Genomic DNA, 14,651 nt, shown 5'->3' on the forward strand with positions numbered 1-14,651 from the left:
TTTGCATTGTGTGCATAGAATAATTACTTACATGTTTTGACTGAAGATGCTGACTTCACCTAGAAGGCCTGACAATGAAAAAAAAATAAGGATGATGAAAGCAGCCCTGAGGAGAGAGACTTGGGGGTGCTGGTGGACAAGAAGCTCAACATGAGCTCTCGGTGTGCACTTGCAGCCCGCAAAGCCAATCAGATCCTGGGCTGCAGCAGGAGAAGTGTGGCCAGCAGGTCGAGGGAGGTGATCCTCCCTCTCTACTCAGCTCTGGGGAGAGCCCACCTGGAGTACTGCATCCAGTTCTGGAGCCCCTAGTACAAGAGGGATCTGGAGGTGCTGGAACGTGTCCAGAGAAGGGCCACAAGGATGAGCAGAGGGCTGGAGCAGCTCTCCTATGAGGACAGACTGAAGGAGTTGGGGCTGTTCAGTCTGCAGAAGAGAAGGCTCCGAGGTGACCTAATTGTGGCCTTCCAGTATCTGAAGGGAGCCTACAGGAAGGCTGGGGAAGGACTGCTCAGGATCTCAGGTAGTGATAGGACTAGGGGGAATGGAATGAAGCTGGAGGTGGGGAGATTCAGGCTGGATGTGAGGAGGAGGTTCTTCACCATGAGAGTGGTGAAGTGCTGGAATGGGTTGTCCAGGGAGGTGGTCGAGGCCCCGTCCCTGGAGGTGTTTATGACCAGGCTGGATGAGGCTCTGTCCAGCCTGATCTAGTGTGGGGTGTCCCTGCCCATGGCAGGGGGGTTGGAACTAGATGATCCTTGTGGTCCCTTCCAACCCTGAATGATACTATGATAAACCTGTGATATTTAACTGAGATGGAACAAGCATGTGTAGTCACATGCAATGAGTATGAGATATAACTTTGATTGTATCTCTACAGAGTATCTTTCATTTATTTCAAATGTATTTCATGCAGGGTAACAGCTCTGCTTCCATTCATCCTTTTCAAAATATACTCCTAATCTCTGTGAAAAGAATTTCAAATATCATTCAGAGCCAAAAACTGCATTTGGATTTCCTGGAGTTGAAGTTACGGAAAGGAATGTCTCTTTGGTCCAAGAGAAGTGCCTCCAATTGAAAGTGATTCATAAAAACAAAACCACCAAAAACCAAACCCCAAGAAACTAGGTGAGAATCCAAAGAGTTGACGTAATGATGTGATAAAACTTTCAGCTTTTGTGGGAAGAAGCATTTTTCAGTTTCCTCTTCATGAATGAAAAACATATATGCAGTGTGAAGATATACACTATGCCTAAGTATGTAAAATATGTCAGCTTGAACATCATACAGCTTAATGAAAAACGTTTTTCAGTAGAATACTTTCTATTATGTTTGACAGAGAAAAAGAGAAGATGTTGAGAGGATAAAAGTCTTTTATTTTCCCAATACTACAGCCCCTTTCCTTCTTTTGTTTTTTTTCCCTAGCTGCTAAAAACCAGCACTGGGATATCAAGGGAAGTAATTCTTCCCCTCTAGTCCATTTTCAGGTGAACCCCACCTGAATTTATCGTACCCAGCTCTAGAGCCATCAACACAAGAAGGACATTGGAATTGTTAGAGTGAGTTCAGAGGAGGTCACAGTGATGATCAGAGGGCTGGAGCACCTCTGCTGTGAGGACAGGCCAAGAAGAGCTGGAATTGTTCAGCCTAGAGAAGAGAAGGGTCTGGTGAGACCTTAGTGCAGCCTCCCACTATTCGAAGGGGGCTATATGGTAGTAGGAGAGGGACTTTTTACGAAGGCAAGGAGTGACAGAATCACAGAAACATTCAGGTTGGAAAAAGCCCTCAGGATTACCAAGTCCAACCTATAACTCTACTCTACAAAGTTCACCCTTAAACCATATCCTCAAGCACCACATCCAAACAATCTTTAAACACACACAGGGTGGGTAACTCAACCACCTCCCTGGGCAGCCCACTCCAATGCCTGACCGCTTTCTGCGAAATTATTTTCCTAATGTCCAGTCTAAACCTACCCAGTTGCAGCTTGAGACCATTCCCTCTTGTTAGAATAAACTTTATTAGAATAAACTTTATTAGAATAAACCAAACCAGGTTGGAAGAGACCTTCAAGATCATCGTGTCCAACCCATCAACCAATCCAACCCACCCAAACAGCTAACCCATGGCACCAAGCACCCTGTCAAGTCTCCTTCTGAACACCTTCAATGACGGCGACTCCACCACCTCCCCGGGCAACCCGTTCCATAGCGCAATCACTCTTTCTGTATAGAACTTCTTCCTAACATCCAACCTGAACCTCCCCTGGCGCAGCTTGAGACTGTGTCCTCTTGTTCTGGTACTGGGTGCCTGGGAGAAGAGACCATCATCAGCCTGTCTACAACCTCCCTTCAGGTAGTTGTAGAGAGTGATAAGGTCACCCCTAAGTCTCCTCCTCTCCAGGCTAAGCAGCCCCAGCTCCCTCAGCCTCTCCTCATAGGGCTTGTGTTCCAAACCCCTCACCAACTTTGTTGCTCTTCTCTGGACTCGTTCCAGCAAGTCAACATCCTTCCTAAACTGAGGGGCCCAGAACTGGACACAGTACTCGAGGTGTGGCCTAACCAGTGCAGTGTACAGGGGCAGAATGACCTCCCTGCTCCTGCTGGCCACACTGTTCTTGATGCAGGCCAGGATGCCATTGGCCCTCTTGGCTGCCTGGGCACACTGCAGGCTCATGTTAAGCCTACCATCAACCAGCACCCCCAGATCCCTCTCTGCCTGGCTGCTCTCTAGCCACTCTGACCCCAGCCTGTAGCACTGCATGGGGTTGTTGTGGCCAATGTGCAGAACCCGGCATTTGGATGTGTTAAATCTCATGCCGTTGGATTCTGCCCATCTGTCCAGCCTGTCCAGGTCTCTCTGCAGAGCCTCTCTACCCTCCAGCAGATCAACTCTTGCCCCCAGCTTGGTGTCGTCAGCAAATTTACTGATGATGGACTCAATGCCCTCATCCAGATCATCAATAAAGATGTTAAAGAGCACAGGGCCCAGCACTGATCCTTGGGGCACACCACTAGTGACTGGTTGCCAGCTGGATGTGGCACCATTCACCACCACTCTCTGGGCTCGGCCCTCCAGCCAGTTCCTAACCCATCGCAGTGTGCTCCCGTCCAAGCCATGGGCTGACAGCTTGGCCAGCAGTTTGCTATGGGGGACGGTGTCAAAGGCCTTGCTGAGGTCCAGGTAGACTACATCAACAGGCCTCCCCACATCCACCAGGCGGGTCACCTGATCATAGAAGGAGATCAGGTTGGTCAGGCAGGACCTGCCCTTCCTAAATCCATGCTGGCTAGGCCTGATCCCTTGGCCATCCTGTAAGTGTTGTGTTATTGAACTCAGGATGACCTGTTCCATGATCTTGCCTGGCACTGAGGTCAGGCTGACAGGCCTGTAATTCCCTGGCTCATCCAACCGGCCCTTCTTATGGATGGGCACCACGTTGGCCAGCTTCCAGTCCTCTGGGACCTCGCCAGTGAGCCAGGACTGCTGGAAAATTATGGAGAGTGGCTTGGCCAGCTCATCTGCCAGCTCTCTCAGCACCCTAGGATGAATCCCATCTGGTCCCATGGACTTGTGGGGATCCAAGCTGCTAAGGAGAGTTCCAACTACCGCCTCATGGAACATAGGGAAACTGTGCAGCTCCCTGGCTCCTTCTGCTAGCTCTGCAGACCAGCTGTCAGGAAGACGTTCTGCCCTTCTAGTAAAAATTGAGGCAAAGAAGGTGTTAAGTATCTCTGCCTTTTCCTTATCCTTGGTTACAATGTTCCCCTCCGTATCCACCAAGGAGTGGAGGTTTTCCTTCCCCTTCCTATCACTAATTGTTCTATCACTAATTACCTGAGAGAAAAGACCAGCACCAGCCTCTCTACAGCATCCTTTCAAGTAGTTGTAGACAACAATGAGGTCTCCTCTCAACCTCCTCTTTCCCAAACTAAACAGCCCCAGCTCCTTCAGTCGCTCCTCGTAAGATTTATTCTCCAGACCCTTCATCAGCATCAATGCCGTGCTCTCCAGGATGAGGGGCAGTGGCCTCAAACTGGAAGCAGCTGGATTTAGATTAGATATTAGGAAGAAATTCCTCACTATGAGGATGAGGTGACACTGAAACAGGATGCCCACAGGCATTGTGAAAGCTCCAAGCCTGGAAACTGACAAAGCCAGGTTGGATGCAGCCTTGGACAACCTGGTCAGGGGTTCATGGCAGCTGGTTGCAACGAGTACTTGATCTGACAATAATGAATGTTGTTGCAGAAACTGGCCCCTTGCAATCCTATACAATAACAAAAAAGTTTCAATGTTTATCTCAAGAAAGGATCTGTTTTCATTCTTACAGTATGGGGCTTTTCCTTTGGTGGAGGATTAATGCTAACAAATGACAGCCAGTCAGGTATTTCACCTCTTTATTTCCCCTCAGTGTCATCCTTCTGCATTTAAAGTTTATTTTCATTTTGTTAAAGACTCGTTACCCTTGCTCATGCTTTTTAAAATCACCAATTAGTCAGAATATCTTAAATTTGGACTAAGTTTTTGGTTTAGATTTAAAACTTTAGTTTCTGATCTTTTTAGGGCCAAGCAATGGTTTAGTCGGAAGGGTGTGCTCACCAACATGCAGAGATCCTGCTGCTCTTAAACCTGGGCAGAAACTTTCAGCGCCACACCTCTGGAAGGAAATGCAAAGAATCCTCAAGGACCAGGTTGGCTGGAGGGATCAGAGCTAAAACCAACCCAAAAGCCTCGTGATTTCTTAGGAAAGTGACCTGAAGATGATTTGGATCCTTCTCCTGCTGTTGACTGGCATTGTGGCAGTGAAGGAAGTTATATTTGCTTTATACATAGCTGGTAAAGAAACTTCCCGGTAAAGTACGGTCAGGTGTACCTGGAATACAATGACAGAACTGGGGAGAGTGCCAGGGAGGCACCACCCTGCCCCGCTTTCCTTTGTGTGCGCAGTCGATGGGACCCGGCCGGGTTTTCCTTTCAGCAGCGCCGGGACGACGCGGTCCAAACGCACCCAGGCGCCGGCCGGACTGCTGCGGCGGGCTTACGGTACTCCACCCGTCGGTGACCGGGGCTCACCGACCCACCATCCCCCGCCTCCCCCGCGGCAGGGCGGCCGGCCGGGGCCCCGCCAGGCCGCTGGCTCCGCCCGCACCACATGACTCCGCCGTCGGTAGAAACTTTTCCCGTCCCGCGGTTGGAAAATGGCGGCGTAGGCTCGCATCCCCGCCCGGTCCGGCTGCCCCTGCTCCCCCTTTCCCCAGCGCCATGACCCGCTGGGTTCCCACCAAAAGGGAGGAAAAATACGGCGTAGGTGAGGACCCTCCCGGCCCCTTCCCGCCTGTTGCGCTCCGGCTGCCCGCGCCGTCCGCGGAGAGCCCTCCAGCCGCGGGCCTCCCCCTCCCTCATCGGCTCTCCCGGAGCTGGTCTCGGGAAGCGCTACTCTCCGGAGCTGTGCTTCCCCGGGCAGCAGCGCCCGGCACTTCCGCGCCGCCCCGCGAAACCAACTCGGCCACCCACGGGGCCGGGGCCGGGGCTCGGGGGCCGGCCGCCGGCCGCGTTCGCTCTGCTCCGTTCCGTTCCGCCGGCTGCAACCCCTTCTCTCCCCTCCCGCTCCGCCTCGCCTGCTTCGCTCCCCGCGGGGCTTCAGCCGCAGCTGCCCGGCCGGGATCTACCGGAGGAAAGTTTAGGAGTTGTCTGGGAACGCCGGGCAGCCTGTGCTTGAGTCGTCTTCGCTGAAAAAGTTGCTTTTGTATTTTTTTCCTCTACACCGTTTTTTTTTTTCTTTTTTTTCCTTTTTTTTTTTTTTTCCCCCCCTTCTTTTCCCGTTCCTTCGCTAGTGCTACTTTGTCTGTTTCTTTCTCCCCTCTCTGATGGCAGCTAAACAGGACACGCTTCCAGTTCAGGATCCTGGGTGGGAGCTGTGCACGGTCGGTGGGAAGCCCACCCTGCTCCAGGGAGATGATGCCCGGTGGTCTCGCATCTGTATCCCTCCTTATAGGGAGGTTGAAGGCTACCAAGGGAAAAGGCTCTTCACTTTGCAGGGAGTGTGATTTTCATACAGATGAGGGATTTCCCCTGCGCGCTGCTGTCCGGGGATCCATTTCATACTCTGCTGCTTCCGTCCCCCTCAAACAGAGGGGGATTGTTCTCTGCCGGTAGTTAATTGTCCCTGCTCTAATTAAACGGAACCAGAGTCCGGTGGATTTGGGGCACTGTTGCGTTGAGAGGGTGTGTTTTGAATTGAGGGATATTTCGTTTTGGTTCGTTTTTTTTTTTTGGGGGGGGGGGGGCATTATTGAAAACTTGGCATGAGTGAGACCGTTTGTCTTGGGAAGGAAATGATAAATCTTGACTATTAAATTTAGAAGTTCAGTGTCCACCACAGCTCTTGGACTCTACTAGATGTGAAGAACAACTTGCTTTTTATATGTACCTACAGCTAAGCCTTATATAAACGAAGTGAGGAGGAAGAAGGAGGGAGTTTCTGCATCTAATCAAAGCCAAAGTGAATTTTAGGAATAAATTTTGAGGTCTTTGTGTACATCCCTAGAAAACAAGGGCATGACTTCTCAATTGTGAGTAAATCCTAGCTGGGTGGTTACACTGGGATAATTTCAGTGCTGAGGATGCAGAACATGTGTATAATACAAGAAAGCAGAATTACTACAGGTAGCAGTTGCTAATTAAGTTTTCCAGGTATCTGCTTTGTGGTGTGTGATGGGTAGGATATTTCTGAGAGACTGGAATGACAACCATCATGCAGTGTACGTTGGTATTATAAACCAGTGACACTGGAAAGCAAGTTCCTCTTCCACAGGAACTTGTATTTATTACTGGAGCAGAGGTGATTCCCCAGACCTGGCCTTCTAGGAGTAGATGTCTTGGAAGTGATATGGAAAGGGTGAGAAAAAGAAGTGTGGAATAAACAGAATATGTAAAACTAGTCATTAACTACATTTGGTTACCCAGTGTATGACATTCTATGTGTAGTAAGAGAACTAGACTTAAATGGAGTTTAAGGGGTAAAAAAGTTGTTACACAGTTTGGAAAAGCACAAGGTTGTGCTCAGTTGGTGTGTTTTGTTTGTTTCAACTGCTCTGGAGAGAAGTTTGTTACAGTTTTAGAAGATGTTTGTTTTTCTCTGATAGTTTATTTTCTTTTTTCCTGCAAGTTAGCTGAGATGGGTGGTCCTCAGGAAAATTAGGGCATTTCTCTGCTGAACTGCAGGGTGTGAAAGTCGAAATGAGTTGAGTGTTGCCTGGAGATAAAACTGGATTTAGAGCTAATTGAAGGTTGCGATTTGCTGGCTCCTGCTACGCTGTTAGATGCTGCTTTGGGAGAGAGCTTCATTTTGGTGTTGCTGGGTTTCCTCTTGTTTGGTTACACGTTTTACAGATCTTTATGTTTTTAAAAGGGCGTGCTTCTGTACACTAAAGACAGCTGGTGTTTCGTTTCTTGCTGCTTGTGAAACTGACATGCAGCAGTGAAAGTCCCAAGCAGAAATGGACAAGGCACTAAACATGCAAACGTGAGGATATTAGCCAAGAAGGCTAACAGTGTCTTGACCTGTATCAGCAATAGTGTGATCAGCAGCATGTATGCATGTATATATTTAATAAATATGTTTTCCCACTCCTTTTGACTAACATGTGCCTGTGCACAGCTGAGCTTCCTTCATCTCTCAAGTCCCAAAGATTTGTTGGCTGTGGTGCAGTTGGAGTAAATGATTGCACTGTATCTTTCTTGAAACTGCAGTAGGATATAGGTGTGTTAAGAAGCACTTCTGTTCCGCCCTCTCCACCTTGCATGGTGAGGTTTGAAGGTGATGCTACATGTCCAGTGGACATGTCATCTAAACTTAGGGCCTTCCGATGATGAGCACTGCCGTGTAGTGCAGAGGCATTATCTCAGCAGGCAGTTGTGAGCATGACTAAGCTCTGCTTCCTGGGAGAATTTGGGGCTCGGCGTGCAGGGAGGTTGGATGAGGAATGGGTGTGGATATAATGGGGTAATATAGTTATTAGGTTAGCATATGGGGAACAATCTGAAACAAGAAAATACCAGCTTACTTGAAGTAGCTTTTCTCCTCTCCTGATGCTGTGTATCCTTCTTTGTCTCAGCACCTAGCTCTTTATTTCATCTCTCTCCCCAAGCTGGTATGGTCATGTTGAGACAGCCACATGAGTGTACAGCTTCCTCACTTAGGGACATTGGAGGCTTTCAGAGAGCCCCAGAAGCTGCTCGTATCTGCCATATAGCCTTGGTGTTGCAAGCTGCTGTGGCTTTTGGGTGTTTGGTCTTGCATTTCCTGCTTTTAGTGTGATGCAAAAATTGTAATTTTGGTGTCTATCAGTGGAGAGGAGATGTAATGAGCTGCTTTAGGAAGTCTGTGAGCCTGAAGAGCATGTCTGAGATAGCATAAAGTGGCTTTAGGAGCTTCCAAATCCTCTGAACTTCTACTGTCATTCAACCCCTTTCCTTTGAGCTTAATAGTGCAGTAAGAGGTAGAACTGGAGAGCAGCCAGGCAGAGAGGGACCTGGAGGTGCTGGTTGATGGTAGGATGAACATGAGCCTGCAGTGTGCCAAGGCAGCCAAGAGGGCCAATGGCATCCTGGCCTGCATTAAGAACAGTGTGGCCAGCAGGAGCAGGGAGGTCATTCTGCCCCTGTACACTGCACTGGTTAGGCCACACCTCGAGTACTGTGTCCAGTTGTGGGCCCCTCAGTTTAGGAAGGATGTTGACTTGCTGGAACGAGTCCAGAGAAGGGCAACGAAGTTAGTGAGTGGCTTGGAACACAAGCCCTATGAGGAGAGACTGAGGGAGCTGGGGCTGCTTAGCCTGGAGAGGAGGAGACTCAGGGGTGACCTTATTGCTCTCTACAACTACCTGAAGGGGGGTTGTAAACAGGCAGAGGTTGGTCTCTTCTCCCAGGCAGCCAGCACCAGAACAAGAGGACACAGTCTGAGGCTGCGCCAGGGGAAGTTCAGGCTGGAGGTCAGGAGGAAGTTTTACACGGAGAGAGTGATTGCCCATTGGTATGGGCTGCCTGGGGAGGTGGTGGAGTCGCCGTCACTGGAGGTGTTCAGGAGGAGACTTGACAGGGTGCTTGGTTACATGGGTTAGTTGATTGGGTGATGTTGGGTGATAGGTTGGACGCGATGATCTTGAAGGTCTCTTCCAACCTGGTTTATTCTATTCTAACTAACTGGTGCTACTATGGTTGTGACAGATTATATTGAAAATGCCTTTGTATCTAAAGTGTGTGTGGATATGGAGTAATTAGAGCACTGCTGTGATTATTTAATTTATAATTTTATAATGGTGAAATAGAACAATAGTGCTTGTCTGCACATGGTCAGATGTAGAAGAAGGAGAACTTCCTGGCTTCAAGGCTTATGCTGACTGTGAGATCCTCTTAGCTTTTGCGGAATCACAGGATATTTTGGATTGGAAGGTACCTTTAACGGTCAATTTTCAGGATGCTGAGTCCACTTTCCTCTCCTATTCCTAGTTAGTCACTGGAAAACACAGATATTCACAGAACTGCAGAACTGTCAGGGTTGGAAGGGACCTCAAGGATCACCTAGTTCCAATGTCCTGGCCATGGGCAGGGACACCTTCCACTAGCTGGATATTCATGCCCTTACTGTGATCGGTAAGCCAGCACAGGCTCTACCTTGCAGACAAGGTGCTCCTGACTTGACAGCTTTGTACATTCAAAGCCTTGATGAGGAAAGGGCTGTACAGGGAGCTTGACTGAGTGTTATTACTTCAGGACAGCGTATGATCATTGGGTGTATTAGATCAAAGATATCTGTCACTAGAATTGTTGCACTTCTATAGTATATCAAGGTGAGCTCAAGCTTTCCCCTAAGTGGACAGGGTACTTCAGGCACTTCAGATGGTGTCTGCGGTTCTCAGTCTGCAGCCAGCATCATGAAAGCGGTTCAGATATGCTTTGTGTTGTTTAGGGTGTGCCTGCATGTTCATCAGTTTTGAAAACAGAACAAACAAAAATCAGCCCACCAGAACATCAACACACAAACTAAGCCAACTTTACTGTGAGTCCACACCAGTTGGCAGTTCCTTTGTTTTTGCTTGTTACTAGTGAGTTTTTGTTGCCTGTCATGACAGGGCTTTTAGGTACTTTGAAACAGGATGGACTTGTTGGCCATGTTTCAAGGTTAGGATATTTTAAGGCCTCTCTGAGATTGGGATAGCTTTTCAAAAGGTGTATATGTAAGTATTTTCCAATTAGGTATGCATATATACACACACACACCCCCCCCTATGGCTAAAGGAGGGCTATTAAAATTCAGTGACACAAAGGTCATTATATTTAAGTCTTGTAACTGAGTTTTGCTCTTGTTCTGGTTCTTTGAAAAGAGGAGATAGGACTCCAGAAAGCCCAGGGACTCATGTGGCTGAACATTGCTGCTTTGCTTCTGCTTGAAGGAGGACTGTGGTGGTTTGGGGCAGATACAAGGCTTTAGTGGAATCCAGGATTTACAGTCCACAGCTGCCCTGAGTGGTGGTGGAGATATGCTTGTGGAGACTTTAGCATATACAACTGCCTGAAGGGGGGTTGTAGACAGGCAGAGGTTGGTCTCTCCTCCCAGGCAGCCAGCACCAGAACGAGAGGACAAAGTCTCAGGCTGTGCCAGGGGAGGTTCAGGCTGGAGGTCAGGAGGAAGTTCTACACAGAGAGAGTGATTGCCCATTGGAATGGACTGCCCAGGGAGGTGGTGGAGTCGCCATCGCTGGAGGTGTTCAGGAGGAGACTTGACAGGGTGCTTGGTTGCATAGTTTAGTTGGTTGGGTGGTGTTGGATGATAGGTTGGACGTGATGATCTTGAAGGTCTATTCTTCTATTCTATTCTATTCTATTCTATTCTATTCTATTCTATTCTATTCTATTCTATTCTATTCTATTCTATTCTATATTAAGAGTTGATGATCTTGTGCTTGCATATTTATAGAACCATAGAGTCGTAGAACAGTTTCAGTGGGAAAAGCTCTCCAAGATCATTGTGTCCAGCTGTCTGTGTAAGATCACTGTGGCCATTAAAACACATCCCAGAGTATCATATCCACGTGTTTCTCTAACACCTTCAGGGATGGGGACTCCACCACCCTCTTGGGCAGCCAGTTCCAATGCCTGACCACTCTCTGAGTAATTTTTCCTAGTGTGTAACCTAAACGTCCCCTGCTACAACTTCAGGCCATTTCCTCTCATTCTATCACCTGATACTAAGGAGAAGAGACTGAACCCCACTGCAGTCTAACCTCCTTTCAGGTGATGCAGAGAGCAATGAGGTCTCCCTTCAGCCTTCTCTTCTCCAGAGGAAACAAACCCTATTCCCTCAGCCACCCCTCATAAGACCTATTTTCTAGACCCTTAACCAGTTTTATTGCCTGTCTTTGGACATGCTCTGGCAACTCGGTGCCTTTCCTGTAGTGAGTGCCCCAAAACTGAACCAAATATTTGAGCTTTGGTCTCACCAGGGTACAGGAGAGTACAGGGGCACAATCACTTCCCTATTCTTGCTTATGCCTTAAAGTAGGGGTGAGAATGATTTTGGGAGTGAAAAAGGTGCATTTTAGTGATGCACCTTAGTGATGTGGCATCACCTCAGTGATGCTACATTGAGGGTAGGTTTGCAGCTGTCTGACAGGACTGGGCAGTTACCTTTATGCTGTCAGGACAGCAGGACTGCTCTGACACATCCCAGACTGATGGAGTCAAAATGCCTATGCAATATTTGCTGATAAATTTACTGTGTTACCATTTTGAGGAAGCAGGTGTAAATCCAGTCTCCTAGAGACAACTGACACTACTGTAATCCCAAATTAGAGCTGTGTTTCGGGATCTCTGACAATACCTTTCTCCTGCTTGCTGAGGGGATACATTTCTGTGCTCCCCTGTCCCTGGCATCACATGAAGCAGAGGTAAGGCACTGGTAGATGAAGTGTACTTCATTTACTTAAATGACTGTAATTTGACGTTGGGCACGTGCTTGATTACAGTCAGTTTACACAACTGCCACTATTGCTCCCCATCAATAAAAACTTGTTGCAGGCAACACTGGAGAGGAATAAAGATACTGGAGAAGTGTAAGCATGTATTTCTGTTTGCTTTTGTCCAGGTCAGTGACAACATTATAAGGTGGAATTGCTCTGAGAAATGATTCATAGATTCATAGAATAGGTTAAGTTGAAGGGACCTTAAAAATTATCTAGTTCCAACCCCCCGCTGTGGGCAGGGACACCTTCCACTAGACCAGGTTGCTCAAGGTCCTGTCCAACCTTGAACTCCTCCAGGGAAGGGGCATCCATGACTTTAGAATTAGAATAAACCATGTTGGAACAGACCTTCAAGATCATCGCGTCCAACCCACATAAACAACTAAACCGTGGCACCAAGCACCCTATCAGATCTCCTCCTGAACACCTCCAATGATGGTGACTCCACCACCTCCCCAGGCAGCCCATTCCAATGGGCAATCACTCTCTCTGTATAGAACTTCTTCCTAACATCCAACCTACACCTCCCCTGGCACAGCCTGAGACTGTGTCCTCTTGTTACAGTATCACAGTATCACCTAGGTTGGAAAGGACCTCGAGGATCATCGAGTCCAACCTGACACCGCAGACCCCATGACTAGACCATGGCACCAAGTGCCACGTCCAATCTCCCCTTGAACGCCTCCAGGGTCGATGACTCAACCACCTCCCTGGGCAACCCATTCCAATGCCGAATGACTCGCTCGGTGAAGAACTTCCTCCTCACCTCGAGTCTGAACCTCCCCTGGCGCAGCTTGAGACTGTGTCCCCTTGTTCTGGTGCTGGTTGCCTGGGAGAAGAGGCCAACTCCCTCCTGGCTACAACCACCCTTCAGGTAGTTGTAGAGGGCAATAAGGTCACCCCTGAGCCTCCTCTTCTCCAGGCTAAACAATCCCAGCTCCCTCAGCCTCTCCTCATAGGGCTTGTGTTCAAGGCCTCTCACCAGCCTTGTTGCCCTTCTCTGGACACGCTCAAGTGTCTCAATGTCCTTCTTAAACTGAGGAGCCCAGAACTGGACACAGTACTCAAGGTGCGGCCTAACCAGAGCAGAGTACAGGGGCACTATGACCTCCCTGCTCCTGCTGGCCACACTATTCCTAATGCAGGCCAGAATGCTATTGGCCCTCCTGGCCACCTGAGCACACTGCTGGCTCATATTCAGGTGGCTGTCGATCAGCACACCCAGGTCCCTCTCTGTCTGGGAGCTCTCCAGCCACTCCGACCCCAGCCTATAGCTCTGCATGGGATTGCCATAGCCAAAGTGCAGCACTCGGCACTTGGACTTGTTGAAAGCCATCCCATTGGACTCTGCCCATCTTTCCAGTCGGTCGAGGTCCCTCTGCAGAGCCTTTCTACCCTCTAATTGACTAACATCTGCCCCTAACTTTGTGTCATCTGCAAACTTGCTGATGACTGACTCTACCCCTTCATCCAGATCATCAACGAATATGTTGAAGAGGACAGGGCCCAGCACTGATCCCTGGGGGACACCACTGGTGACTGGCCGCCAGCTGGATGCGGCACCGTTCACGACCACTCTCTGGGCCCGGCCCTCCAGCCAGTTCCTAACCCAGCACAGAGTGTAGTGGTCCAATCCACAGGCTGACAGCTTAGTCAGCAGTTTGCTGTGGGGGACGGTGTCAAAGGCCTTGCTGAAGTCTAGGTAGACCACATCCACAGGCCTCCCCACATCCACCAGGCGGGTCACCTGATCATAGAAAGAGATCAGGTTGTCATAGAAAGAGATCAGGTTGTTCTGGTGCTGGCTGCCTGGGAGAAGAGACCAACATCTGCCTGTCTACAACCTCCCTTCAGGCAGTTGTAGAGAGCAATAAGGTCACCCCTGAGACTCCTCCTCTCCAGGCTAAACAACCCCAGCTCCCTCAGCCTCTCCTCATAGGGCTTGTGTTCCAAACCCCTCACCAACTTTGTTGCCCTTCTCTGGACTCGTTCCAGCAAGTCAACATCCTTCCTAAACTGAGGGGCCCAGAACTGGTCACAGTACAGTGACCTCCCTGGGCAACTTGTTCCAGTGTCTCATCACCCTTACTGCAAATAATTTCTCACTAATATCCAGTCTAAATCTGCCATTCTCAAGGTTCAACCCATTTGTGCAGGAATTTACCAGAAATACATAAGCTAGCTTCTTACAGGTGTAGAAAAGAGCATTTATTTAACTCTGCAGAATTAAGTTTTAATCAGTTTTAGGAGTTTTATTAGCTATTAATTAATACTCTTGTTCCTAGAAAATATAACTGGAGGGGTAATTTACACTTCACATCCTACACAAGTATGGAAGTGACAGTGGGACAGGGTCCTGACTTAAGATCTTTGTTTTGGTAATGATTTCCAAAATTCCACCTGAATTACAAGTAGTACCTTTGAGTTTGTAGTTTCTCTAATTGACTCTCTTGCTGTAAGTGATTTAGGTGCCCTGGTAGTAATTTTAGACAGTTTGGCACATGTAGCACGACTTTCTTTGCGTTACAATTGAAATTTCCTTTTCGCGTAGGCCAAACTTTCCGGGAAGAGGAAAATAAACTGGGTGCAACCCAAAGTCAAACTGGGTGCAAGCTGAAAGGCAGAACG

General features: G+C 48.6%; 1 protein-coding gene across 2 annotated transcripts in view; it reads left to right on the forward strand.

The window, feature by feature from the left end:
- The first annotated feature begins 5,162 nt into the window (after positions 1–5,162).
- Positions 5,163–14,651, forward strand: part of DOCK1 (dedicator of cytokinesis 1) — a 383,983-nt gene continuing 374,494 nt past the window's right edge. For both annotated transcript variants that reach the window (XM_068140207.1, XM_068140209.1), the window contains exon 1: positions 5,163–5,308. In XM_068140207.1, the coding sequence (XP_067996308.1) occupies positions 5,263–5,308 (46 nt within the window). In that variant the 5' untranslated portion in view covers positions 5,163–5,262. The remainder of the gene's footprint in view (positions 5,309–14,651) is intronic.

This window comes from Melanerpes formicivorus, unplaced genomic scaffold (genome assembly GCF_026170545.1).
Source record: "Melanerpes formicivorus ecotype bairdi unplaced genomic scaffold, bMelFor1.0.p_v2 SCAF_6, whole genome shotgun sequence".
NCBI classification, from domain to species: Eukaryota; Metazoa; Chordata; class Aves; order Piciformes; family Picidae; genus Melanerpes; species Melanerpes formicivorus.